This window comes from Euprymna scolopes, chromosome 36 (assembly GCF_053919585.1).
Source record: "Euprymna scolopes isolate OS-2025 chromosome 36, ASM5391958v1, whole genome shotgun sequence".
NCBI classification, from domain to species: domain Eukaryota; kingdom Metazoa; phylum Mollusca; class Cephalopoda; order Sepiida; family Sepiolidae; genus Euprymna; species Euprymna scolopes.
Window position 1 is genome coordinate 57,721,207 of NC_136517.1, and position 27,326 is coordinate 57,748,532.

Below are 27,326 nucleotides of genomic sequence, written 5' to 3' on the forward strand. Positions count from 1 at the left end.
TTATGTTCCCTGTGAACGTTAGGTTAAGGAGTTTAAAAGCAGTACTTTCAGGTAATATGTTTTTGGCCATTGCTATTGGTGGTAGAAAATGTTTCTTGTAACTATTGAAGGAAACAAGTTTAGTCTTGGCAGCATTCAATGTGACTATCCATTTTTGTTCCTATTCCACTACAGATCGGAGGTCTTTCTATAGTGTTTCTGCCATTTTCTTATGTGTTCATTTGTTTTCCCCTCATGCCTGTTATAGAGCATGGTGTCATCAGCAAATATACCCACCTCAGAAACAATTTTATCAGGGAGATCATTTATGAATATTAGGAATAATAAAGGTCCAAGTATAGACCCCTGACGCACTCCTGCATTTATATCATATTGTTTAGATGTACAACCATCGAGGACAACCTAGATTCTTCTCTTACTTAAGAAAGATTTAATTATGTTATGTATTCTTCCAGTGATACCGTATGATCTGATTTTCCTGAGAAGACCATCATGTCATATCCTGTCAAAAGGCTGAGATATACTGAGGGCTACCGCTCTACCCACCCCTGCTTTGTTCAGTGAATGGTATATATGTTCAAAGATTACAGTTAGGATATCTGCTGTGAAACGGGCTTGCCTAAATCCATATTGTTGATCGGTCAGAAGTTTAGCATCTGTAAGGTGATGGACTAGAGCTCGATTAATTATGGTCTCATATTTTGGCGAAAAGTGGGAGGAGGCTAATGGGACGATAATTTAATGGGTCAGTTCTTTCACCAGAATTCTTGAAAACTGGTACCACAGAAACAGTTTTCCAGCAGTCAGGAAAGCAAGATTCGTTAAGGCAGGCATTTATTTTAAAGTTTGTGGATAATTGGAGCAACCTTGGCGGAGCATTTTTTTAATAGCACAGCTGGGGTGAGATCAGGTCCACATGCTTATGAGGTGTCTAGATTTTTATGATAGCATGCACCTGAGAAGGGGTGATTTTCATATAACATTCTATGCAGTCTAGAAGAGATGATATTACTTTTTTTTTTACTGTATCCTCCCCATCACCGTTTTGCTTCCTAATATAGTCGAAAGAAACTAAAATTTTGGCAATGTCTCTGAACTACACATAAATTTAAATATTATCAGATAGAGATTCCTGTGAAAAGGGGTGCATAGAGATTCAGCACACACAGACGAACATGAAGAATCAGAGCTACTTCCATTGTTTACTCAAGAGAATTTTATGCATAAAATTTAAATTTCATCAAAATACAATAAGAGAGGTGCAATCCCAATAGTTTCTTCAGGAATAGATTTGGAGACCACTTTCACTATATTCCTTGGAAAATTTTACATATGAATACACTTTTAGATTTATGTTAGACTAGCGGGGGATACCTGGCGTTGCCCGGGTGTTTGGAGGTGTGTAAAAGAAAAAAAAAGTTTTAGTAGGAAGGTAGGATTGAACCCCGAAGCCTTGCCGCGAAAGTGGAAACGAAAGGGAAAAAAAGCCAAACACCTAACCATCTCGGCCACAAGGGAAGAGGAATTGATACGTGTGTTAAATTAAGGTTTATAAAGTAAAATATATAGGTGCGAGGAAGTGGCATGATTTTTAACCTAGTTTTGCACTACCAGTTACTGTTTCTCCCGCTTATCGAAGACGCGGCGAGCTGGTAAAAGTCAGGCAAATTAAATACACATGCGACCCCCGTTCTTAAGTCATAGATATTATGATTTAGATGCAATATAAAAAGTTTCAAGGAGTGAGCTGAGCGAGAAGGCCGACGAAAAAAGCCTTTTGCAGACATACACAAAAAGTGAACATACACACACACATTTTCACTTTTATATATATAGATTGTCTAACCTTTCTTTTTATAAGGAACACACACAAAAACACAGACATTCAAATTTATAGAAAATTGGCAGTTCAGCCCGACTTTGCTTGAGCCCTATCTACTATTCATAACTTTCTCTATGTGTGAATACACTTTATGTAAAATTTCAAATGTTTAGACCAGAAAATGTTTGAGTAATTTGGTAGAGGCCACAGAGGTAATTTTTTTTTTTTTTTAACTTTTACCCCAATTTTGACCCCTTAACATTAATTGTTTTGGTCTTAAATCAAAATAAAAAGTCTGACCCATGTCCAAGTTACCTACCCGTTATGTAAAATTTCAAATGTTTAGACACAAAATTGGCTGAGTAGTTTGCTAGAGACGGCAATGGTCAAATCTTTTGAATTTTGACCCCTTGACAACTCAAATTTTCGACCCAAACCGATTAAAAAGCTTGACCTATCTCTGAATACCCTTTATGTAAAATTTTAAATGTTTAGACCAGAAATTGGCTGAGTAATTTGGTAGAGATCGCAAAGGTCAATTTTTTTTTTTAACTTTGACCCCAATTTTAACCTCTTAACATTCATTGTTTAGGTCTCAAATCAAATGAAAAAGTTTGACCCATGTCCAAATAAACTACATTTAAAATTTCAAGTGTTTAGACCCAAATTTGGCAGAGGAGTTTGGTAGAGTTATGAAAGGTCAAATCGTTGAACTTTGACCACTTGACAACCAAATTTCTGGCCGAAAACTGATTAAAAAGATTTTCCCCAAATCTCAATATCCCTTATGTCAAATCTCGCGTCAGTAGACCGAAAATTGACAGAGTAGTTTGGTAGGTAAATGTACACACGCAGACAATTTCACTTTTATAGATATACTAGCAGTTCCATCCGGCTTTGCTCGGGCTCTATATGTGCTGTTCATAAGGTTATGTGCATATGTATATATTAAAAAGTGTGAATATGTAAAGTAATGCCTTTCTTAACTACCACGGAGAAAAGACAGACAGACATTTTCATTTTTATAGATATATAGATTGGATGCAATATATAGTAATGATTCAAAAAGTATTAAAAAAAAAAGACTCATGCGCCACCACTGAGAATCAAAACCAAAACGTTCAGCTCACGATTTATTTCGCCTCTGCCGTCAATGACTGGGCTATGAAAACATGTTTGCTGCAAGGCTAAAAATTAAAACATGAACCAATAGCTACTACGTTATGCATTCGTATTGCCGGCGTTCAACCTTCACCTGGCAAATTTTATTTTTTATCATTTTCACACTTTTGCACCGATTTTTCCGGGCTAGAACCCAAATATAAAGTTTTGCATGGATTCAAATACCTTATATATGAAGTTTCATGTCTGTACACCAAAAACTCTAGGAGTTTGGTAGGCAAACTTTGTAAAACAAAAATGTATATGTATACATAAATATAGTAATTTATAAAATATATATGATGATTAAGCTACATTGAATATTCCGCGTTTCATCCACACGGAATATTCAGTGTAGCTTAATCGCCATATATATTTTATAAATTACTAACTAGCTCTACCTACGTATTGAGCACTTTTGAAGTAAATACTTAAAGTTTACGCATAAATTTATACTCTCGTATATTAATTTTATGTGAGTAAATTAAGTAGTTATACATAAATATATATGGAAACAATTTTGTGTTTACTATAAACTTTTCACGCAAATATTATGCAAGTATAAATCATGTAGAATATCTGCATGAATATAATCACACGTAATAGTTCACTAAAGATGATTATCCCATTAGAAAATCGAAGCAACTAATAGGAAATTAATTAAAATGAATGTTTAAAAGAATATGCAAATTAGCTAGATCTTTTGCTAGTAAATGCAATTCACAACCCATGTATAAGAAAATTGTATTTTCTTTTTAAATAAATAGAAAATAGGCTTGCCTTTTTTCTGTTGTTCTTGGCCTTTGGGGTTGTTCTTGGTCTTCGGGCCAAGATCAAAGTGTGTAATATCTCCTCGCTTTAAAAATCGGCCTTGTGTCTAATTTGCTCAGTGGGGGAGCAAATAAATACATCAAAGTGTAGTATCTGTTCCGGCAGATACTGCAAGCAAAGACCATATGTGGGGCCAACCCCCCCCCCATATAAGACCTTGGTCAATGTAGGGGCAACCCTTCATACCAATTGTCACTATCCAGCTCCCCTACTCCCCGGGGAGTTGGTCCCCATTTCCCCTTCACTCCTCACATTAAAAATCGGCCTTGTGCCTAATTTGCTCGGTGGGGGAGCAAATAAACACCCTATTGTTCTTGGCCTTCGGGCCAGGATCAAAGTGTAGTATCTGTTCTGCAGATGCTGCATTAAGATAATTTGTACCAGTCAATGGAGGGGAAACCCTCTATACTGGGACAATTATTATTTTTGGTAACCAGAGTGCCCCCTTTTTGCCTACTTTTAGGGGAGCTGGTTTTTACCCCACATTAAAAACAACCTTGTGCCTAATTTGCTTTGGTGGGGAAGCAAATAAATACAATAAATAGGAAAGAGGGTTTTTAATATGAATATCAATACACACAAAAGAAAAACGAATTTATAGGAGTATAGATAGATTGAGACTATGAAGTGTATTGCTATGGAAACCTTTTTTCTTTTTTTTTTTACACTTTTTACTTTTTTTTTTACACCCCAGGGCACATTGCCACTCGCAACATAAGGGGCTACTATTTGGAGTGGTGTTTAACAGGAGGCTGTGGGGAATTAAGCATCCAGTGAGCTTAACAGTGAAGGGGTGGGATTTTGCTGCTTGTCGGGTTATTTAGGAGGATGTATGTCAAGGGGGCACAAGTGCTATGAGTTCATCAGAGCACATTCCATTGAAGTACTTGTAAAACAGACACCGCAATTATGCTGATGAGAAGAGCAGAAATTAGATCTTGGATTAAAGAGAATTAATGTGATAATTTTCAAATGAGATCAACTGGACTTACTTCAATGACACTGTAATAAATAACCCGGCCAATTGCATATACACACACAATGTACTCTTATATTGAGTTGCGGTTCGTGTCAAATGCTTTTTTCATGTGTATGTAATTTACATAAAACTTTATTTCATGTAACCTAATAAAGGATTGCTGAAAAACAGTTTTTTTTTGTATAACTCACTAAAAAAATATTATTTCTTTTTGTTTGACCTCTTCCCCGTTTTCATTTTTATACTGATCGCCGGCCATATTGGATCTATGCCAGGATGTTGGTTAATTTGCTGATTTAAGTATTTGGTTTTTGAATTTTTTAAATTTATTTTTGTTTGTTTATTGCCTATTTCATACATATTACTAAATTGATTTTAATTCAAATACATTCAGCATGTCATAATCTTTTAAAATTACAATTTTTGAGCTACTGCATCTCGTATTTCCGATAAAAAATTATATGGGTTGGGAAACAACATGATTACCGTTATTTTGTAGAAAAGTGAAATTCACAACATGTTTGCATCAGTCATTCAAGTATCTGTTTGTGATGCCACAATGTCAGCATCAAAATAAACAGTTCATATTTTCATCTTCGAGATTTATGTGTGACTGAAAATTATCTGGACTTTAGATTCTGGATTCTAAAGTAAAATTTGGTTTGGTTGTTTTGTTTTATGGCATATCAACTCTTTTTGGGTTATTTAATGCCAAATCTGTACATTTTGGTAAAAGTTTTTATGCCTCGAATTTTTTTTTATATTTAAATATTTATTCATAGCGTTTCATTTGGTTGTTTTGTTTTATGGCATCTTTCAGTTTTTATTTATTTTTACACAGAGGTTATTGCTTATCAAGGCCCTAGGATAAGAGTTAATGGGTGTCAGGAGATCAATACTGTGGGAACTGAATAGAATTTGATTATTTAAGAGGACGTCTGTACAAGAACTTGTCTATATTGAACTTGAAAACGACCATGTTATTGTCATCTGGAAAGCAACCTCATGGAATGGAGTTCCACAGGTGGGTAGTCCTAGAAAAGAAACGTTGTTCATGGAATTTACATTTACTTTTAGGCACAAAATGAGGGTAGGGGAAATTGTTGATTGTGATTGTAGCTAAACGAATGTTTGATGGGAATGTTTTGCATCTGGTACCATAGATTGAAGCTCAGTCGAGCTCTAGCCATAAAATAGCGATAGAGCAGAGATAGAATTTCAATGTCTCTTTTGCAAGAAAGAGGTTGTAAAGAGGAGTACAAGAATAAGAAATGCCTTCTTTCATTGGCTGGACACCTATAAGCATAGATGAGTGGGTGGTGGTGGGGGGGCAGCTCTCTCTCTCTCTCTCTCTCTCTCTCTCTCTTTCCACTTATTGATGGGTGGAGGTGCAGATAAAATAGTCCAGATAGAGTATGTGAATCAACACCTGGCATTCAAAAACCCAAATTATGTTATGCCCCCACCTCCGGTCATTTTTTTGTTTTTTTTTACACTTGTTCACCCCCAAACAAAGCATATTGCCACTTGAACATAAGGGGCTGATATGTGGGACCATGTCTACAGGAGATTATGTATGTTCACATTACGTTTAAATCTATGCATGTTAATACAGCCAGGGAAGCAAGAAAACAGGGAGGGAATTCCAAAGTTTAGCAGTCCGAAGGAAGAAGATATTAGAACAGAAGGCTTTTCAGCACATAAGGACCTGTACAGTGAAGGGATGAGATTTTGCTGCTAGACAGGTTTGTTGAGGGTACATATGTGCAAGGAGTTCATCAGAGCATATTTAATTAAAGTACTTGTAAAACAAGCACATGAATACAACATATGTTGGTCGATCGTGTGGAACCTATTAGGGTGAAGACTATTTTTGGATCCTGTCTAAGAGGGAGAGACTAGTGGTAGATGCACCAGTTAAAATGTGGCAACAATACTCTATGCATAGAAAAATTGTGGCTATGTAGAGATACAGGATACTGTCAGGTGTGAGCAGTTTTCTAGCACAGTAGAGGAAACCCACCTTTACAGCAATCTTGGCAATGTCCTCAATGTATTTGTTCCAGTCCATGTTGCCTGTGAGCAATAAGCCAGAGAGTTTGAAGGATGAGCTCTCACTCAGGTAGGGTGTTAGGCTTGACCACATTTGAGTTTAATATATGGTGAAATGGGACAAAATTTTGAAGCCCAATTCTTAATTTGTGTAGTTAACAGTTTATTATTCGAGGACTAATAACAATTAATTGTTGTGGCCGACACATCAGCTTAGCTGACTTTATCAATGACTCTTAAAAATTTATTTATTTAATAAATTTTTTAATAAGTCATGACTCCAAGCTCCAAGATCTCGAAGACAAGGGTTATTTGAGATTGAATAACCTTTCAACTGTTAATCTATTTCAAAAGGGTATATCACCAGACCAAACATTAATAGTGTGATACTATCGACATAGAAAAAAAAAAGAGGAAAAATATAACAAAAATTGAGTAAAAAATTTATCAGAAGAACAATGGAGACAAAGTGGTTCATCAAAGAACACAAAAGGAAGCTGAAATAGGATTGTTAATCAAGGTATGGCGGAGAAAAGACCAAACATGTTTAGAGTTTGTTTACTGGCAGTTTTGGGAACATTTGCAGACAATCTTCAGCTACGAAGGAAGGCAGGTCATGGCTTGAACCAGATAGAGAGGGCTTTAGAAGATTGAGTTGAGCTGACATCAACTGATGAACATAGCCTTGACAGAATGTAAATGTGGACCTTAGCTTGTAGAGGGTCGATGGTGTCATACACACACACATCCAGAGAGCAACTGACATTTGCAGAATGTGTCAGAGTTTGTGTTTTTGTGTTTTGTTTTATTTTATTTTTTTATACTTGTGAACACATATGAGCCCCATTCCATTGTGAGAGATGACGACACAGCAAGAAGAGAAAACAAGACTATGGAAATAACACTGGGGTCAACATTTGTTGTTGAACGGGGAAGCACAAAATGTCCTATTACAATAGAAAAAATACTAAAAATATCTAAACCTACAAATAAAAAAGAAACTTCAATCTTTTGTGAGATTAGTAAGTTTCTACAGGCATATTTACTCAAAATATATGAACCTGACTGAACCATTTAAAAATTAAAAAAAATATATAATATTGAATTCATCTGGTCAGAGAAACAACAAAAAAACTTTAGATTAAAATTAATTACAGCAAAGAAATAATAGTGAATATTTTGGATATCAAGAAGGACATTCAAAAATGTATATTTATTAATAAAACTAACGAAAATTGAATTTAATTATTCAAAAATAAAGAAAATATGGACAAATAGAATAAAGAGGGAAAATGAGATGAAGAATAAAACAAAAAAGAAAAAAAATATGGAGAGTGTTAATGAACAAAAATAAAGAGAGAGAGAGAGAGGTAAGTAATTTAGAAAATTAAACTTTGAGAGGAAGTATACTATTTAATAGGGGCAGATGTACTGATACTGGCTATCCATTATGTCTAATTAGCATAAGAGTGTGTGTGTGTGTGTGTGTGTGTGTGTGTGTGTATATATATATATATATATATATATATAGTAGAACCCCGGGATACGGCGTTAAAAATTAGTAACAAAGTACAGTACGGTATATAATAAACATGTACATAATCATATAACATTATAAATAACACCGTAAGGTGGGTAAATACCGCAACCAGGAGCAGGAAAAACATTGTATTCCACAACATAATTTGATAAAAACTGTATCCTAGAGCCAGTGTATCCCGTGGTTTTACTGTATTTATAAGTTCTCTTTTAAGAACAAGATTAGAATAAATTTGACTAAACACTAACCAGGTTAATCTTACACTTCACAATAGTTTTTTTTTGTTTTTTTTATAATTTGATTTTTGTGTAATAAACTTTAAATTACTTCCTATTTATTGCCCCTTTTTGGTCCACAATGCAAAAAAAAATTGTTCACTAGTCTTGATTTTCTCAAAATTAGCTGAATAGCATTTCAAGAAATTTTGTATGATGTTATACATGACCACAAATGTTGTATATGCCATTTTGTGTCAAACATGCAAAAACAAACTAATTAATTATATCTTATCAACCCATGCATGCTTCAAAACGTACTGCTGTTTTCTATCACCTTCTCTCATTAAGCCGTGTGATGTCATATCAGTTTTTAATATATTCCCAAAGTAATTTTCAACCCTGGATTCAGCAAATTGACGTCTAGTGACTTTTCACGTGTTTCATTTCGTAGCATTCTCAATTAGCTAAATTATATCCTATTGGATCTTGTTTATATATTAATCAATACCGGGACTTTAACCCTTCTCTATCCTCAAGGGTTGTGAAACTCTTTAGTAACAAAGTCTATATTCTATATGAGGATATGAGCAGTTTCAGAAAGAGGCGACCTGCATCCTTGAGTCGCTTTATTAAGCATCCTGTCAAACCCTAACAATCATGTGTTGTGGTTTCTTCCCGTAGTACTAGCAAGGTTTAACATTACCTTCACAATATCTAACGTGAACACAGAAAACTGAGCGATCTAGATTTTTCAGTAAAAAATCTGGGTTATTTTCTACTGGTTTAAAATGATCTTAAGGGGGTTGCTTAAAGCACTTTTCCTGCTTGGACAGGGCACAAAGCTGGCTTCAAAATCTAGTGGAAAAAGTCCTCTTCTCAACCCTGCTACCTCTTTTTCACAGAAGAAACGTAGCATATATCTCTCCATCCATCCATCCATAGCCCTTGGACCCCTGGAGGAGCATAGGCCATCTACAACTTTTTGGAGATGTTTTTGTAGCAAGGAGTTCTTTTTTTTGTTGTTGTTTTTTTTTTTGTTGTTGTTTTTTTTTGAGGGTGCTGGCCCCACGCCCAACCTCCTTTCCAGAAGGTACATACAGCGCCTAGCCTTCCCAAATGGTCACCCATCTGGTACTGGCCAGGCTCAATGTTGCTTAACTTCGGTGATCTGTTGAGAACCGGTGTGTCAACGTGATTGTGCCATACATCAGCTCTATCATTATTTTCATGGTAGGTACTTAATTGAGCTTCGATCTAAGCTCCCCACCCCTGTAAAAAGATTTACGGCAAACACCCGCCTAGCTATGACTAACAATTTCCCTTATTTTCTAACTGTATCTAAAGCTAAACGAAAATTATACAAGCAAAACTTCTTTACTAGAGCTGCTCGTCTGTGGAACATAATACCACAGGGCTGCTTTCCAAATGGCTATAAGATCATTTATTTTTAAATAAGGAAATCAAATTTTATGAGTAACTATACAATGGTTGTCTTGTCCGATATTTTTTAAAACAGTTTATAAAAAAACAAAAAACAAAACAAAAGGAGATAACTGAACATAATTCAACTTGTGAAATTTATGTCGTAATGCCTACAAATTCCCATTAATTGCTTAAAAAAATTTTTTTATATAAAAAAAAAAATAAAACTATTTGATCAATTTACGTAATTTTTTTTAATATGATATTTTCGTTTCGTTACAGGTACGTACATCAAATATTTTTAATTTTTGTTTTTTAAATATAGAGGGAATTCTGGGAAAAACCCAAGAAATGTTATCCAAATAGTAGTGGTCACAAGAGAAAATAACTCATGCTTTTTGTGCTTTTCTTTAATTTCTTCTTTTCAAAGTAACTCCAAATTTGTATAATTGCATTTACCTTTCAAAGCCTTGTCAAGCAATCTGCAGCCAGTGGTCAGTTTCCTTATGAACAGTGATGGCGGAATATCGTTTTTACACAATTGCAATGCTGAAAATTAAAAAAAAAAAAGAAGATTTTTTTAAATATTTTAAAGAAAGCTATCTTAAAAATTTAAAGGCAGAGAAGAAAAGTGTTTGGTTGTTTTGCTTCACAGTATATCAATTTTTTTTTCATGCCTAATTCAGTAATTTTGGAAAAAAATGTTTTTATGTTTTAAATTCTTTATATCTTCAAATATTTATTCATCATATTTTTTGTTTGATTTTTTTTTTTTGTATAAAAAAAAAATTGTTGTTTTTGACTTTACAGAACATGATTACATTTAGCAAAGGGAAAGACAAAAAAAAAACAACAGCATTAATATTTTATGCATTTTATGCCAGAAAGTCAGTATCTTTAGACAGTCTGATCTAATAGCACCAGGAAGAGAAAAGTAAAAATTGTGTAAAGTTTCTCCAAAGACAATTTTTTATAGATTAAAAACCAACCAAGAGAATAGATAATAAATGGAATGACATGTATTGTGGGGCTTCTCTTGCTCACTCATTGCATGAAGCTGGTGGTGAAGTTTTAAGCCACTCACTGAAAGTTTACATATAGAATAATAGGAGACTAGCAATTCAATCTTTGAACATAGATTTAAAACTATTTAACTCTTGCATTCATTCTTTAAGTAGAGTTGTTTCTGGACAGATTACCAGAAGAGACATGCAAGGTTTAAAGATCTCTATTACTTGGAATCTAGATGACAACCCTTTCCTGGTTTGGTTTAGTTTGGTTTACAGCATATCAACCTTTTTCGGATTATTTCATGTCAAATCCAGTCATTTTGATAAAGTTTTTATACTTCAAGTGGACAAATTCATGGAGGTCATTTAGAAGAAAAGAATGATTTAATTGGGGGAAAAATAATATACCTAAGCATACGCATTGTGATAATCTAGTGGTGGACGATCTCTTCCGTTTTTTTACAGCAGCGACATTAATAATCTTTTATTATTGTATTATTCTTTCCATGGAAGGTGCTTGACTGAGCTCCAATTATTGGCCGATCCTTGCAAGACAATAGCACTAAGAATTGGTCTTATTACCACAATTTTTTCCCCTCCAAATTTTGTGCATTACATTTATCATTTCCAATCCTCTTATTCATTATTCTATTCACAATCCATCCATTTCATTATATTTTATCCTTTTGGCACTAATAAAAAATAGCCAAAAATGAAAAGCAGAGTTAACTGAACAATGGCTGTCTTGTCCGATATGTTTTAAAACAATTTATACAAAAAAACAAAAACAAAAGGAGATAACTGAACATAATTTAAACTTGTGAAATTTATGTTGTAATGCCTACAAATTCCCATTAATCGCTTAGTCTATCTCTGCTCTATCATCATTTTCATGGCAGGTACTCAATTGAGCTTCAATCTATAGTTGTCTCTAAGAAAACATTCATAACAAACTTTCATCTAACCACTGCCAACAATTTCTCCTATTCTATATTTGTGCTAAAACTAAACGAAAATTCAATGAGCAAAGTTTCTTTCCTTGAACTATTTGTGGAACACAATACCGTGGGGATATTTCTCAGCTGACTATCACATTGTCACTTTCAAGTACAATATAAACAAGTTCTTGCTGAGCCGTCCTCTTAATAATCAAATTCTCCCAAATTTCCACTTCTACTTATCAACGGTGTATCACAAACTACCCACACACATTAACCCTTATCCTCGAGTGATCATCGGGCCTTGATATATGGTGACTTTCGGAAAATATAAAGAAAACAAAAAAAAAATGATAAAATTTTGAAAATTTAAAGTTCCAATGTTGATAAATGGACACACTTGGAAAAAAATTGTGGGATCAACCTTACTGATGACAAAAATTGTTTGTGACAATATGTTACATATTACGGGCCCTACGTCAGTAGTGATTAAGTTAGCTAATGTGAATTTTTACAAGGATTTCATTTAATGCAAATAGAATCGTTCTGAGAAACGGGTGATATACCAAGGCAAAGTTTTAATTCAAACTGTTTGGGATTGAATTAGGATGAACAAAAATTCCACCTTCTCATACTTTTATTGTCATTGAAATCAGTGAAATCGCACATTTTTTCATCAAATCAATTGATTGCCTACTCTAGTTAGGGACCCCCCTCACAGTGTACCAGAAGGAAGCTTGACATGTATCCCCACAGTGATTTTGTCCACAATACATTATAATCTACATTGCACTGTAGAGCATCTACTGCTGACTTTATAAAATTATCTGTAAATAATGGTTTCACTTAAAGTTTCAAATGCGAAAGTCAAGTATCATGGTTCAATTGTGCTCTAAACAGAAGCATTCATTTAGAATGTGCCTTTGTCTTATCAAAGAATCAACTGTTGATGAAATTATTTTTACATAATCACTTGAATTAAAGTTAGACATGCAAAAGTCAAGTATTATGGTTCACTTATGCTTTAAAAAAGAAACGCTCATTTTGAACTCACACCCGTCTTTACAATTGATTTTATAAGCTGAACTTTTCTTCCGGTGTGGTGATAAAACTTCTCAAATACACTTGTGATGTTAGGCTGTATAAAAGGATTAACTTTGGTCAAAATCGGATATCCTTTAATCGGATTTTTTTTTTTTTACCGATTTTCAATACTTATTGGATACAGTCCGATACAAATCTGCGTAATAACACTCCCAGACATTTCAAGTACCTTTGTGTGAAATATTAAAAAAATCAGCCCAGTCGTTTTTGAGTCCATAGAGAGCTCTCTCTCTCTCTCTCTCTCTCTCTCTCTCATACACACAAAGTTTTTTTTTATATAATGGTAAATTGATACAGAAAAAGATAACGAGGAAAATTAAAAAAAAAAAAAAAGAAGAATTAAGGATAAAATTTCCTGAAATTTTTTCTTGCGAGTCTTAAACGGTGCACAAAGATTAGAGTGATATTCAAACTTAGAGAGAACGTGATGCCTGCTTTTTCCCTTTTTCTTTTTTACTAAGAAGTCACCACTTATCAAGGTCAAAAGCCACTTGAGGATTACTATGATGGATGGATTATCAGTTAAATGATGAAGATCATTATGAGCAGATTGAAAATGATAGAATGAATAAAATTTCATTACTTATGGGGGACGGTTTATGGCAAGAATTTGAAGACGGCTATGTTGTACTCTGCAGTGAAGCAATTAAATGCTTTCAACAAATTTTAGAAACACTTTCAAACTTACTAATTTCTAGCACAATCTTTAGTTATCCCCTTTTTCTAACATATGCAGTCAGCAGTCAGCACCAACCCTATTCAGGGTTTAACCGGCTTCCTCAGAAGGAGGAAGTTTCATGGGAGTATGAAATTCACAAGCGGTCCCCAGTCGCATGTATATCCCTGTTAGGGGAGATGACGACATTAGGTTTTTGCAACTTTTTGCAGAGAGGTGTCGACGTCCTCCTACATACAGCACCTGGACTTCCCAAACTGGTCACCCATCTTAGTAATGACCAGGCTCAACGTTGCTTAACTTCGGTGATCTGATGGGAACCGGTGTGTCAATGTGATTATGCCGTATATTCTTTCTGACATGCATTATAAATATAGGTTTGACCTATATTGCCTGTGTCGAATTCTGTAGGTTTGTTATTATTCATATTATTTCGTCTTCAATATCTACATCTGGACACGATGCAACCCATCTCCTTTAAAAAAAAGATATCACTGGTTCGGCTATGTTGCACACTACAATCCAGGAGAGTTCATCCATGAAGTAATAGCTCCAGAACCACTTCAAGTTTAGTGAAGACATCCAGGAGGCCAACTGAAGACAGTTACACACCATCAAAACCGACATCAAACATAGCTACAGTGTTTGCCGCTGATCCCAGGACTAGCTCATTGTGTATGGTTAATGATCATTCAGGAGGTTGTGTGTTCTACAGGAGGAGCTGGATCAACACATCCTGAGTGAATGTTGCCTCAAGTCCATTCTTATCACTCTCATGTTTTCCTTCACCTTCTGTTATGAACTGAACTTGCTACTTCAACTGTTCTACATCTACTAATCCAAGAACTCTCATCCATTTTTTAAACTTGGCCATACCACTGAAATATCGTGTAACACACATTTGCCTATACTGTCCAGATTTAATCTGGAAATGGCCAGAGTTGATAAAATGTAAAAATCCTATGCACAATTAAAGTTTTGCATGAACTCTTTGCAAGACTATCATGGATACGATTGTGTCAGAAAACAGCACACAATTTATGGTAAAAGTTTCAAAGACTTTTGTAAAGTTTTTTTTTAACTGTACACATTACTTTCACACCGTATTCGTTAATGGACAGGCAGAAAGATATTATAGTCACTACCTGTTATGAACCAGTAAGGGTTCCGAAGACACAAATCTACTTTTTTTCTACATGTTTTTTTCTTCTGAGAAAAAAAAAAAGGTATTGCTTTCTTGTTAAAGCTAACACGGTGCCAGAATAAAATGAAATCACCAACTTCTTTGATAGAAAAGAAAGAAATTCACTTTGCTAAAAAAAAAAAAAAAAAAATTCAACTTTGTTTTTGTTTTTTTCAGTTCACTGATAAAGAATGAGGTTGTTGCATACCCTTGCTATTGTTTCTCCATGTTTAAGTTCTCGAATAGAGGTTCCTTAATAATCCTTATTGCCCATGTTGTGGCGTTCTTGAATAAAAGTTCCTTATAAATCCCCCATCACCTATGTTTTGTGGGTGACATAAGTTTGAGTTCCTTAATATTCCTCATCATCAGTGTTGTGAACCGGTAAGGGTCCAGAGGAAAGATACAAGTTGGTATTTAATGGAAACAAAATATATTGAACAAATAAAGATAGAGGTTATACGTCAGCCTGATTGCTAAACATGTATAACTTGTGCATAACCGCAAGAGATACATTCTCCAGGTCTTTATAGTAAGATAGAAAAGTTTATTGTTATCCGTTAGGCGGAGACCACAGCACTATCAACCAAGCATTAAAAAAGTTGGACAGAAATAAATCTGCTAACAATATCCTACAATTTGTAAGAATATATCATATAACACCAAACTCAAGTGCTAACTCAGAGTTGTTAGTTGCAGAGTTAATATCTCTAATTATGTATCAAGTTAGATATGTGTATATATTTATATACTTGTATGTACAGGATTCATGCATAAATTTATAAACATTTTTATCTTATGAATTTTGAAACACAGCTACCAGGCATAAAAGAGTCACAGTGTGGGATATATTTAGTTTTGAAAATGAGGTAAATGGAGGTAGGGCGGAAGCCCTTTGTTAAAATTTGAATGCTTCGATTTCTTTGAAATTTTAATCATCAGTATTATACATCAATTAATAAATACTTTAAATTTTAATTTATTTAGAGTAGTTTCAAGGGTTTTATGGAACAAAATATGAGGAGTACTCTCCTCCCATATGAAAATTCATATATTTCAGATTTGCATTAAATTTCATTCATAGTTATTAGTAGGGCTATGATAATAGAATATTCTTTTCATTGTTTTGACTTTCGAGTATATACCCAACACAGTTAGAGAGTTGATCAATCGAGAACCACATCACTCTATATAAAAACATATAAGATATTAACGAATACACACTCGAGAATCAAAACAATGAAAAGAATATGCTGTTGTCCTAGCCCTAGTTATTAGACACCAATGAAGTAAGATTTAATGAATTTCAATTTCTTCTTAAGACTTAAGTTTATGCCTTAAATTCGTGAAATTTTCTAAAATAAAAATCATTTAATGGATTTTGATCAAGATTGGATTAAGGATTCTAGACCTAAGGTTTAGAAGCATTATCTTGTGATTTTAATCTTCGTAAAGGGGCATAAAAGTGTTTTACTCGTCGCAGGACAGGTAAAATTAATTCTAGTGCATAATAAAAATAAGATGTATATGTGTGTGCTTATTCTTTTTCATACTAAACAAAACATATTGTCACTTGGATCTAAGGGGCTACGATTTGGGATTATGTCTAACAGGGGACTGTGGGGGAGTGGAACAGCGAGATGTCTGTTCACATTATATTTAAACTTCTGTAGGTTAGTTCAATGAAAGAAGTAAGAAACAGGGAGGGAATTCCAAAGTCTAGTAATCCAATAAACTATTGCTATACATAAAAGAGAGGGGGAAAAAACGATACAAAATTCTATATACCATGAGATTGTTACTAAAGAAACAGGAAAGACAGTTGGAATGATGGTGTCATTTGAAGATTAATGTATATAATTAAATAAATAAAAAAAGGAAATAAATTTGGTTAAGAGGCATCGCAAACAGATAAGGAAAAAGTACTTGGAAGATATAAATAACTTGAGCGAAGGACTGATGAAGGTTATTTATGACTTATTTTCCATACTGATACACATATTAGCTATCGAGGAGAGACGTAGTGGGTGAGCAAAAATAATTAAAAAAAAAAAAAAATCTACAGGGACTACAGAGATAATTTTGAAAAGAAAAAATATAACTTTCAAAAGAAATAATCATTTAAAAAAGGGGAAATTTAGGGTTCTTGTTCAGAAATCCACCTATACAGGGTGTCCCAATAAACTATATACACTCTTTAAATGACCATAAAACCAACATCTATAATAAAAATCTCATCTATCTCACCTGTCTGTTTAAATGTATGTATGTATGTATGTATGCCTAAAACTTTCGACTGAGGCGACGGATTTTCACAAGATCAGTACTTGTTTTAAAGCTGACTCTTCAGACGACAGATATCGAAAAATTGACTAAAAACATTAATTCCTTCACCCTCAACTGGGCACTTTTCTACAAGGAGGGATTGCTTTTTTTGCAGATATTTTCGAAAGTCATCCTGTCTTTTTGATGGACTAGCCTTAATTTAAACCTTCATCACTTTCGGTTTGGCGATGGACGCAACGGCAAAGACGTCACGCGGTATGGGTTCGAGCCTGCCTGCCTTCTACCACTTTTTTCTTTTGCTCAACACACACCTCCAAACACCCCGGCAACACCAGGCACCCAGGCTAGTTTATTATAAGAAAAAAAAGTTTCATATATCAAAATACTGTGAACAAATATAGAAACCAGCTAATTATTGAAAGTGTTCAAAGTGGTCCATGAACAGCTTACAACGCTCACTGATTGAATAAAAAATGTTCCTAATCAGTTCAATTCGTACGTTGGCACATCTTTCAATGGTTGCTTTCAACTCATTCATTGTAGCTCGTTTTGTGGTGTGAACCCTGTGTTTTACATGCACCCCCACCCCCAAAAGAGAAAAATCCGGGGGGGGGGGTCAAATCCGATGAGCGTAAACAGTACTCGATACTTCCCCTTCGTCCTAACTATCTGTTTCGCAGGGGTCTATCAAGATATGCTCTTACGTTATGATGATAGTGGGGAATTGCTCCATCCTGCTGTCAGTCTTTATTCCTAAACATCTCTTGGGAATGTAGCAAAGCATAGTCATGTAGCAAGTTGAGATAATTTAAAGAGTGTATACATTTTATTGGGACACCCTGTATTAAAAAAAAATAAAATAAAAAAAAGTCTGTATAATGTAAATACCTATTATGAAACAAAATTTTGAAATTTTAAAAGATGTCTCAGATACCTGAAGTTTCCTTCTATGACTCAAAAATAACAAAAATTCAACCCAGCTGAGACATGAAAGGAGAAATGGAGGAACAATACTCCTAAAGGAGGGGGCGTCATTGTTGATCCAACTTTGCACCCCCAAGGTTTTGCTACAAATAGTAGGAAGCAGTGGGTAGCCGCAAACTGGATCAGAACAAGTTACTGCAGAACTGCAGTAAACAAACACAGGTGGAGACAAATAGACTCTGCAATCTTCTCAAAGTGCAAGGAAGTCCCTCCCCACCCAGGATACAGACCACTTGATTCTACACTGTCCAGTCACCCAACTGGAAGGAGACTATACGACAGCCTATCTGAAGACAATTTCTTAGACTTGCTAAACAATAGTGGTATAGAGGTCTAACCCATGATACTACAACGACTGTGATTCCAAAAAATTACATAAATAGATCAAGTAGTTTTATTTTTATAAAGAAAATCATTTTTAAGAGAGTAATGAGAATTGCAGGCATTACAACATAAATCTCGTAAGTGTGAATTATCGAGTCATCTTCATTTTTTTTTTAAAGATTGTTTTCAAAATGGCAAACAAGACGTCTTTTTAAAATTCATCTATCCCTCCATTCTAACTATGACTTTTCCACCTCTGCTTTTATAGTTCATTTTACCAAAGGAATATGATCAAGTGAATTAACTAAAATATTTTAGTCCAGTTTTAATAATTTGTCTGTGCCCTTATCTCTAATAGCATGTTACCTTGCTTATCCACATTTCCATAAACTAATTTTATTTTTGGATTACTAACAGTGTAAGCTTCAAACAAAAATCCATACAAATGTAATGCTATCTTATGGTAAATGAAAATTAATCACATAAAAAATAAAAGAAAAATTTTCTTTACACACAAAATTTATCAAAATAAATGAGATGTGATGCATACGAGTACATCCAGGTTCCTCCACACATGAATATGGTTGGTTGGTTAAGTCATAAATTCCGACTGATAGAGCAGCTTGAGAGAGATGCCAAAAAGCCTCATGCTTAAGGATATTACCAGCTCCGACCATGAACACCCATTCAGTAAGGTGACTTACTAGATTATTACTGGAATACAGTAGCCAAGACCACTTACCTACATCAAAAATATACCCCTTTTGTGGGACAAATCAAAAAGTAAATTACAATGAGCAGAGACTAATCCAATTTTTATTAAATTTTCAGCATTTATTCAATGAATTATATATTTTACTAGTGGGCCTCTTTTACTAGTATTGCTCAGGAAAATGATGAACCCAAGAAACGTGTGCTCACGTTCCAGAATCCCATATAAGTATGTTTATTGAATTTTTAACTAACTGTAAGTGTAAATGTCAATGTTACAAATAAAAGAAAGTAATTTGTATTATTTGGATTATTCAAACTATTCAGTTGTATCTTGTCAAACTTGGAAATCTTTCTGTCAAACTCAGGAATCTGCACAGAATTTTGAATGGAACTCTTTATTTAATCCACGATTAAATTAAGTCGACTTACGCCTGCCAAGCACCAATTTTTTTGTCAATTTTGCTCCCTTACAGCTATTTTTATTGGCTTAAAACCAAATTGAATTTATTCCATAGGTCTTAATTCTCTCTATATATCAAGTTTCAAGTCTATAGAGCCACAATTTACAGAGGAGTTTGGTAGAGGCTGTTCCTGAGACAGATAGATGAGGTCACTTAAGAACATAAGAAATCAAGTATGCATTATTTGTATTGTTCAGACTACTATTCTCATCTTGGGTGTTATTCTCACAATATTTCCTCTAAGGCAACCTCTGACCTTCTTCATGCCTCTTATTGGTGAAGGGTAGAAAGAATGTTTTTTTTGTCTTTTTCGGCAAACTATAATTGCTAGAATTCAAAATGTGTGGTGTGTTTATGAAGCAGAAAGATCATAGAGTTGTTTCCATTTTCGTATCAATGAAACATTGTGAGAATAACAACCAAGATGAAAACAGTAGTCCAAACAATCCAAATATTAGCGATCCTCATCTAAAAAATTAAGAAACATGAAATCAAGTGTTCAAAAGAATGAATGCTTGACTTTTTAATTTCAATTTAGTCCATATTAATACATAGCTATTCATTCATTCAAGAGGTGTCCTGCCTGGTGCAGGCATTGAGGCTACGGCTCTTCATTTAGCTCTCTCCCTCAAGGCATTCATGAATTCATTATTGCTCAGCATTTTTCCTGTTGCCCAGATGTTCAGACTGTCCTCTGCTTCTTCTACCCACGATCTTTCCCGTTATTCTTTGCTGGTTGTCAGAGAGTAGTTTGATGATGATCAGATGCCACCTGTCTGTCATGGTAATCCTTACCGAACGCGGTGTTCTGATTCAGAACCCTATTCACGCTGTTTCTCAAAGAAATAGTTTGATGCATTGCCATAGTTTTCTTTGCAATTGTACAGACAATAGATTGAAGTTTCTTTCTGTTTGAGCAGTGCTCAAACTGAGCGATTGTCCTGACCATTGTATGCAGAGGTGTCTTCTGCTCAGTACAATGAAATATGAAACCATGAACAGAATTATTTATTTGCTTCTATATTACGTCAGTCCCTGCTTTCCATGACCTCATGTTACCATGATCAGGGGAGCTAAGTGGATTCTCGACCGTACCCAAGGATCTCCCACGAACTAGCAAAGGGAAGGAGGTATCTTACCTTTCCTTTGACAGTACTGCTGTCCTACTATTAGAGCTATGGTAACTTTTAAAAAATATGCTGTTACTGTTAAAAGCGACTGCATATTATTTTCCCCAACAACACTGTAAACCCCCACAGTAGACTCCTACTCCTGTGCAAATAGTGTCAGCTCTGATCAAGTGAAATATTTTGAAACTTGTTGCAAGTCTACACTCTCCAATTGCTCTGTTTTTACAGAAAATCTAAGTGACAAAAAAAAAAAAAAAAGAAAAACGTCTGGGCAAAAATGATACCAAATACAATAATAGATTTAAAAAAAAAAAAAAAAAAAAAAAAAGAGAGAAAACTTTTCAATTAAAAAAAAAAAAAAGAAAGAAAGAACTTTCTTCTGGCTTCCTCTCTCTTTCAGTTCATAGATTCGGTTTTATCTCAAACTTTATCTTTTATATATAAAAAAAAAACCCAACAAATCTATTTGCTTCCAGGCAATACTAAGTCATTTATCAAGTCTGTTTATCGTTAAAAATCTTTCTGAAGATATGTGTGTATGGAGTCAATCAATTTATGTGGATTTCAACCAAATTTTATAGCTTACTAGCGAGGCCTGTATCCTGACGTTGCCTAGTAATATTGAGGAAACCCAAAATAACAACACCAAGAAGTAAATAGACTGCAAAAACTCTTTCCACTAAAAATGTTAAACAAATCTTTTGTACTGCATAATCTACTTATACTGTTCAGATTTAATATTCCTCTGAGGTCATCAAATCTAAGCCAGTCATCGCACAATGTTTCGGTTGATGTAATCTCCGACCAACTTCAGGTGAATTATGTCAAACTCTGGAATTTTTCTGTTAAACTAGAGAATTTGCACGGACACTTTATTTAATTCATTATTACTAGCAGGACCCGTGCAAACTCCATGGAATGAGAAATATATTTAATCAACAAATATGTTTGGATAAAGTTGGTATTTTTCTGGATAGTGCAAAAACTTAGTTTTTTTAGCCCAAAAAACCACTAACACATAGCAAATATGAGTTTAGTAACATTTCTATGAAAATATTGTCCATTATATTTTAAATGTAATACTACCCAAGTAAGATAAATTAATAAATACTAATAAATACTCAGAAAGTAATATTGTGCTACATAGTTTAATACAAATAATAAAATCACATTGTAAGAGACAATTTTAAATTTACTCCTTCAATCAAGCACCTCTTGGCAGATAATGTTCTTTATTTTTTTTACTCTGTTTATGTAACATTTCACTGACTTTTTTCTTTGGTGAAGAACCGTTGGATGTCAAAATTATTACAAATTGCTTTCTCATATCATTACAACAAATATCATATCTTATTATACCTATTATATCATATCTTATTATAGTGATATTCGAAAACAAGTCTACATCAAAGGGACGTCACTCATATTCTTGTGCAGGGTTGCCAGGTTGACCTTCTTAAAGTCAAATTTCACAACGTCGGTCGTTTTGGAACTAGTTTGGCCTCAAAAAATTGTATTTGGCAATTTTTAAAGCATAACGCACATTTACTAAGTAATGAACAAACAGAACATTATGTAGATGAAAAAAAAAGATTCATAATCTATATCTATACTCCTATAAATTCGTTTTTCTTTCGTGTGTATTGATATTCATATTAAAAACCCTCTTTTCAATTTATTTAAAGAAAATACAATTTTCATATATACTAGCGGGGGTACCCGGTGTTGCCCGGGTGTTTGTAGGTGTGTGTGGTGTTAAATAAAAAAGAACTCCGGGGGGAGGGTAGGATCGAACCCAAAGCCCTGAGGCAAAGTTTGAAAATAAAATCGGCTAGCCAAAAGGAGTTACTGAAAGATGTTTGAATTTATTTAAGTAAGAACCAAACTGACAGGTGCGTGCCCGGAAGTCGTCGAGCGTTATGGCGACAACGTAAATGATCAGATTTGTTTGTTATAAGCGAAGTAAAAAAAGAAAACAATGTTTAAATTAAGCGGGGGGGGGTAATCAAAACATAAAAAAAAAAACTAGCGTAAAGCAAACGAACGATGAAAACCGAAAAACGAACACATGAAAAATGGCTTAAATAAGCCTGTTTCGATATTAAAATTTACAAAATCGGTGGGTACCCGGGTGTTTTTGGGTGTGTGGTCGGGGGTGGATAAGCGAAGTAAAAAAATAAAAAATAGAAAAACGAACGTTACGTGAAAAATGGTTTAAATAACACTGGTTCAATATTTAAATTTTAAAAATCGGAAAAAAAAACCCATCTCACACCACGATTCAAGCCCAGAATGTTTAGATAACGAACCAACGCGCTAATCAACTGGCCTAAAATGACGTACATGAAATTTGTTCAGTTTTTCAACTATTTAAAGTAAATCAGGTCATGACGTCATCTGGCGCATGCGTAGAACCGTTCATCGTCACGAGAAGATCGTTTTTGTTGACCCCCCCCCCTGTAGAAAATTTTCGATTTCGGAGTGAAAAAAATGAACGTTTTTGGACAATTTTTCGATATTTTTCGAGTGAAGGATGAGGCTTCAAATTGTGAATTTTCGTCGCGTCTGTCGAAAGTTTTTAGCAGACACACAAAAATACGCACATACATACATTTTCGCCTTATATATATATATATATATATATATATATATATATAGACTAGCGGGGGTACCCGGCATTGCCCGGGTGTTTGTAGGTGTGTGTGTGTGTGTGTGTGTGTGTGTGTGGTGTTAAATAAAAAAGAACCCAACCCCCGGGGGTAGGATCAAACTCGAAGCCCTGAGGCGAAGTTTGAAAATAAAATCGGTCAGCCAGAATGAGTGAGTGAAACATGTTTGAATTTATTTAAGTTAGAACAAAATTGACAGGTGCGCGCCTGGAAATCATCGAGTGTGACGACGACGATGTAGGTTTGTTTGTTATAAGCGAAGTAAAAAAAGAAAACAACGTTTTAATTAAGGGGGGTGTAATCAAAACATCGAAAAGAAAAACACAAAAAAAAAACTAATGTAAGGCAAACGAACGATGAAAACAGAAACGAACACGTGAAAAATGGCTTAAATAAGCCTGCTTTGATATTAAAATTTTAAAAATCGGTGGGTACCCGGATGTTTTTGGGTGTGTGATCGGGGGTGGATAAGCGAAGTAAAAAAAAAACCCCAGAAAAACGAACGTTACGTGAAAAATGGCTTAAATAACACTGGTTCAATATTTAAATTTAAAATATCGAAAAAAAAAAAGACATCTCTCACCACAATTCGAACCCAAAACGTTTAGATAATGAACCAACGCGCTAATCAACTGACCTAACGCAACGTACATGAAGTTTGTTCAGTTTTTCAACTATTTAAAGTAAATCAGGTCATGACGTCATCTGGTGCATGCGTAGAACCGCTCGTTGTCACGAGAAGACCATTTTTGTTGACCCCCCCCCCCCCTGTTGAAAATTGTCGATTTCGGGGTGAAAAAAAATGAACGTTTTTTGACCAATTTTTCGATATTTTTCGAGCTTCGATATGATACTGAGTTTGTGAATTTTCGTCATGTCTGTCGAAATTTTTTAGCAGACACACATACATACATGCATTTTCGCTTTTATATATATAGATGGGTCATGGGATTGAATTCATCTGCAAAACATCTACCTAGTTTGCATATTCTTTTAAACATTCATTTTAATTAATTCCCTATTAGTTTTTTCGGTTTTCTTATGGGATGCTTATCTTTAGTTAACTATTACGTGTAATTATATTCATGCAGATATTCTACATGATTTATACTTGTGTAATATTTGTGTAAAAAGTTTACAGGACACACAATATTGTTTTCATATATATTTATGTATAATCTATTTATCTATCTATCTATCTATATATAAGTGAACGTGTGTGTGTACATTTCCCTACACAATTCTGTCAATTTTTAGCCTACAAACTCGAAATTTGATATACAGGTTACTGAGATTTGGGAAAATCTGTGTGATTGGTTTTCGGCCAGAAATTTGGCTGTTAAGGGGTCAAAGTTCAACGATTTGACCTTTGAGAACTCTACCAAACTCCTCCGACAATTTGTGGTCTAAACACTTGAAATTTTAGACATAGGTTTCTTGGACATGGATCTAACTTAATAGCTCGATTTGAGCCCAAAATAATAAATGTTAAGGGGTCATAATAGGGGTCAAAGTTAAAAAAATTGACTTGTTTTTTTTTTTTTGCTCAGCATACACCTCCTAACACCCGGACGACCATGCTAGTCTATCTACATATCTATAAAAGTGAACGTGTGTGTGTGTGTGTCTGTACATTTCCCTATGCAATAACTGTCAATTTTTAGTCTACAGACTTGAAATTTGATATACAGGGTACTGAGATTTGGGAAAATCGATGTGATCGATTTTTGGCCAGAAATTTGGTGATTAAGGGGTCAAAGTTCAACGATTTGACCTTTGAGAACTCTACCAAACTCCTCCAACAATTTTGGGTCTACGCACTTGAAATTTTAGATATAGGTCCCTTGGACATGAATCTAACTTAATAACTTGATTTGAGCCCAAAACAATAAATTTTAAGGGGTCATAATAGAGGTATAAGTTTTAAAAAATTTGACCTCTGGTTTCTACCAAATTACTCAGACACTTTCTGGTCTAAACATTTGAAATTTTACATAAAGCGTATTCAGAGATAGGGCAAGCTTTTTTTAATCGGTTTGGGTCGAAAATTTTTAGTTACCAATATATAAATGTATGTATGTTTGCATGTGTGCCTAAAACTTTTGATAGAGGCGATGGATTTTTATAAGATCAGTATTGTTTTGAAGTTTGACTTTTCAGACGACAAATATCGAAAAATTGGCTAAAAACATTAATTTTTGCACCTTCAACTGGGCACTTTTCTATAAGGGGGGGGGGGTCGTTTTTTCGCCAACATTTTTGAAAGTCATCCTCTCCTTTCTATTGTCTAGCCTTAATTTAAACCTACATCATTTCTGGTTTGGTGGTCGTCGTAACGACAAAGACATCAGGTTTTTTTTTCCCGTTCTTTTCGTCCTTTGCGATACAGGTTCGAGCCTGCCTTTCTACTACCACTTTTTTTTTTTTGCACAACTCACACATCCAAACACCTGGGCAACGCCAGGCTGAAATTCTAGTATATCTATATATCTATAAAAGTGAACATGTCTGTGTATATTTCCCTACGCAATAACTGTCAATTTTTAGTCTACAGACTCGAAATTTGATTTACAGGGTATTGAGATTTGGGGAAATCTTTTTGATCCATTTTCGGCCAGAAATTTGGCTGTTAAGATGGATCTAACTTAATAACTTGATTTGAGTCCAAAGCAATAAATGTTAAGGGGTCATTAATAGTGGTCAAAGTTAAAAAAATTGACCGCTTTTTTTTTTTTTTTTGATTAACACACACCTCTAAAAACCCAGGCAACGCCAAGCTGAAATGCTAGTATATCCATAAAAGTGAAATTGTGTGTCTGTGTGTGTACATTTCCCTACCAAACTACTCTATCAATTTTCAGTCTACTGGGAAAATCTTTGTAATCCGTTTTCGGCCATAAATTTGGCTGTCAAATGGTCAAAGTTCAACAATTTGATAATTGAAAACTCTACAAACTCCTGTCAATTTTGGGTCTAAACACTTGAAATTATAGATGTAAGTTACTTGGATATAGATCAAACTTTTTAATTTAATTTGAGCCCAAAACAATAAATGTTAACGGGTCAAACATGAGGTCAAAGTTTTTAAAAATTTGACCTTTGCGGTCTCTACCAAATTACTGGACCAATTTTAGGTCTAAACATTTGAAATTTTAAAATGTATTCAGACATAGAGCAAGCTTTTTAATTGTTTTTTGGCTGAAACTTTGGCTGCCAAGGGGTCAAAGTTCAAAACATTATATTCAAAACATTTTACATTTGCCGTCTCTAGCAAACTATTAAGCTAATTCTGGATCTAAACATTTAAAATTTTACATAAAGGGTATTCAGACATGCAGCAAGCTTTTTAATTAGTTTTTGGGAAAAAATTTGGCTGCTTAGAGGTCAAAGTTGAAAGAGTTGACCTTTGCAGACTCTACCAAACTCCTCTGTCAATTTTGTGTCTAAACACTTGAAATATTTAATATAGGTTACCTGGACATAAGTCAAACTTTTTAATATATATATACATATGCACATGAAGTTATGAATAGTACATAGGGCCCAAGCAAAGCTGGACTGAACTGCTAGTTTGGTAACAATTGTAGATTAGCATCCTCTGCTAAATCACCTCACCTCCCACTAAAAAAAAAAAAAAAAAAAAAAAAAAAAGATTCTACTCTAATCAGGTCATAAATGCATAAGTTCAGTCATCATAACATGATCCATTCAGGCAGAATAAAAATAAGAGGCATTACTTTTGGAACGCCTCTCGTTATTAAATTTAAGGCATAAATAAAAAAAATATTAAAAGTTTAATGAGTAGTAGAGCTCCATCGGTCA

At 34.3% G+C, this 27,326-nt stretch overlaps 1 protein-coding gene and 2 pseudogenes across 1 annotated transcript in view; all 3 read right to left on the reverse strand.

Annotated features, from left to right (window-relative positions):
* The window catches only part of LOC145260524 (DNA repair protein XRCC3-like), a 313,200-nt gene that overhangs the window by 73,395 nt on the left and 212,479 nt on the right, over nt 1-27,326 (reverse strand). Inside the window, exon 3 of the mRNA XM_080118716.1 lies at nt 10,485-10,574. Coding sequence (XP_079974842.1) covers nt 10,485-10,574 — 90 coding nt within the window. The remainder of the gene's footprint in view (nt 1-10,484; nt 10,575-27,326) is intronic.
* LOC145260761 (5S ribosomal RNA) lies at nt 9,695-9,811 on the reverse strand (annotated as a pseudogene).
* LOC145260782 (5S ribosomal RNA) lies at nt 13,985-14,103 on the reverse strand (annotated as a pseudogene).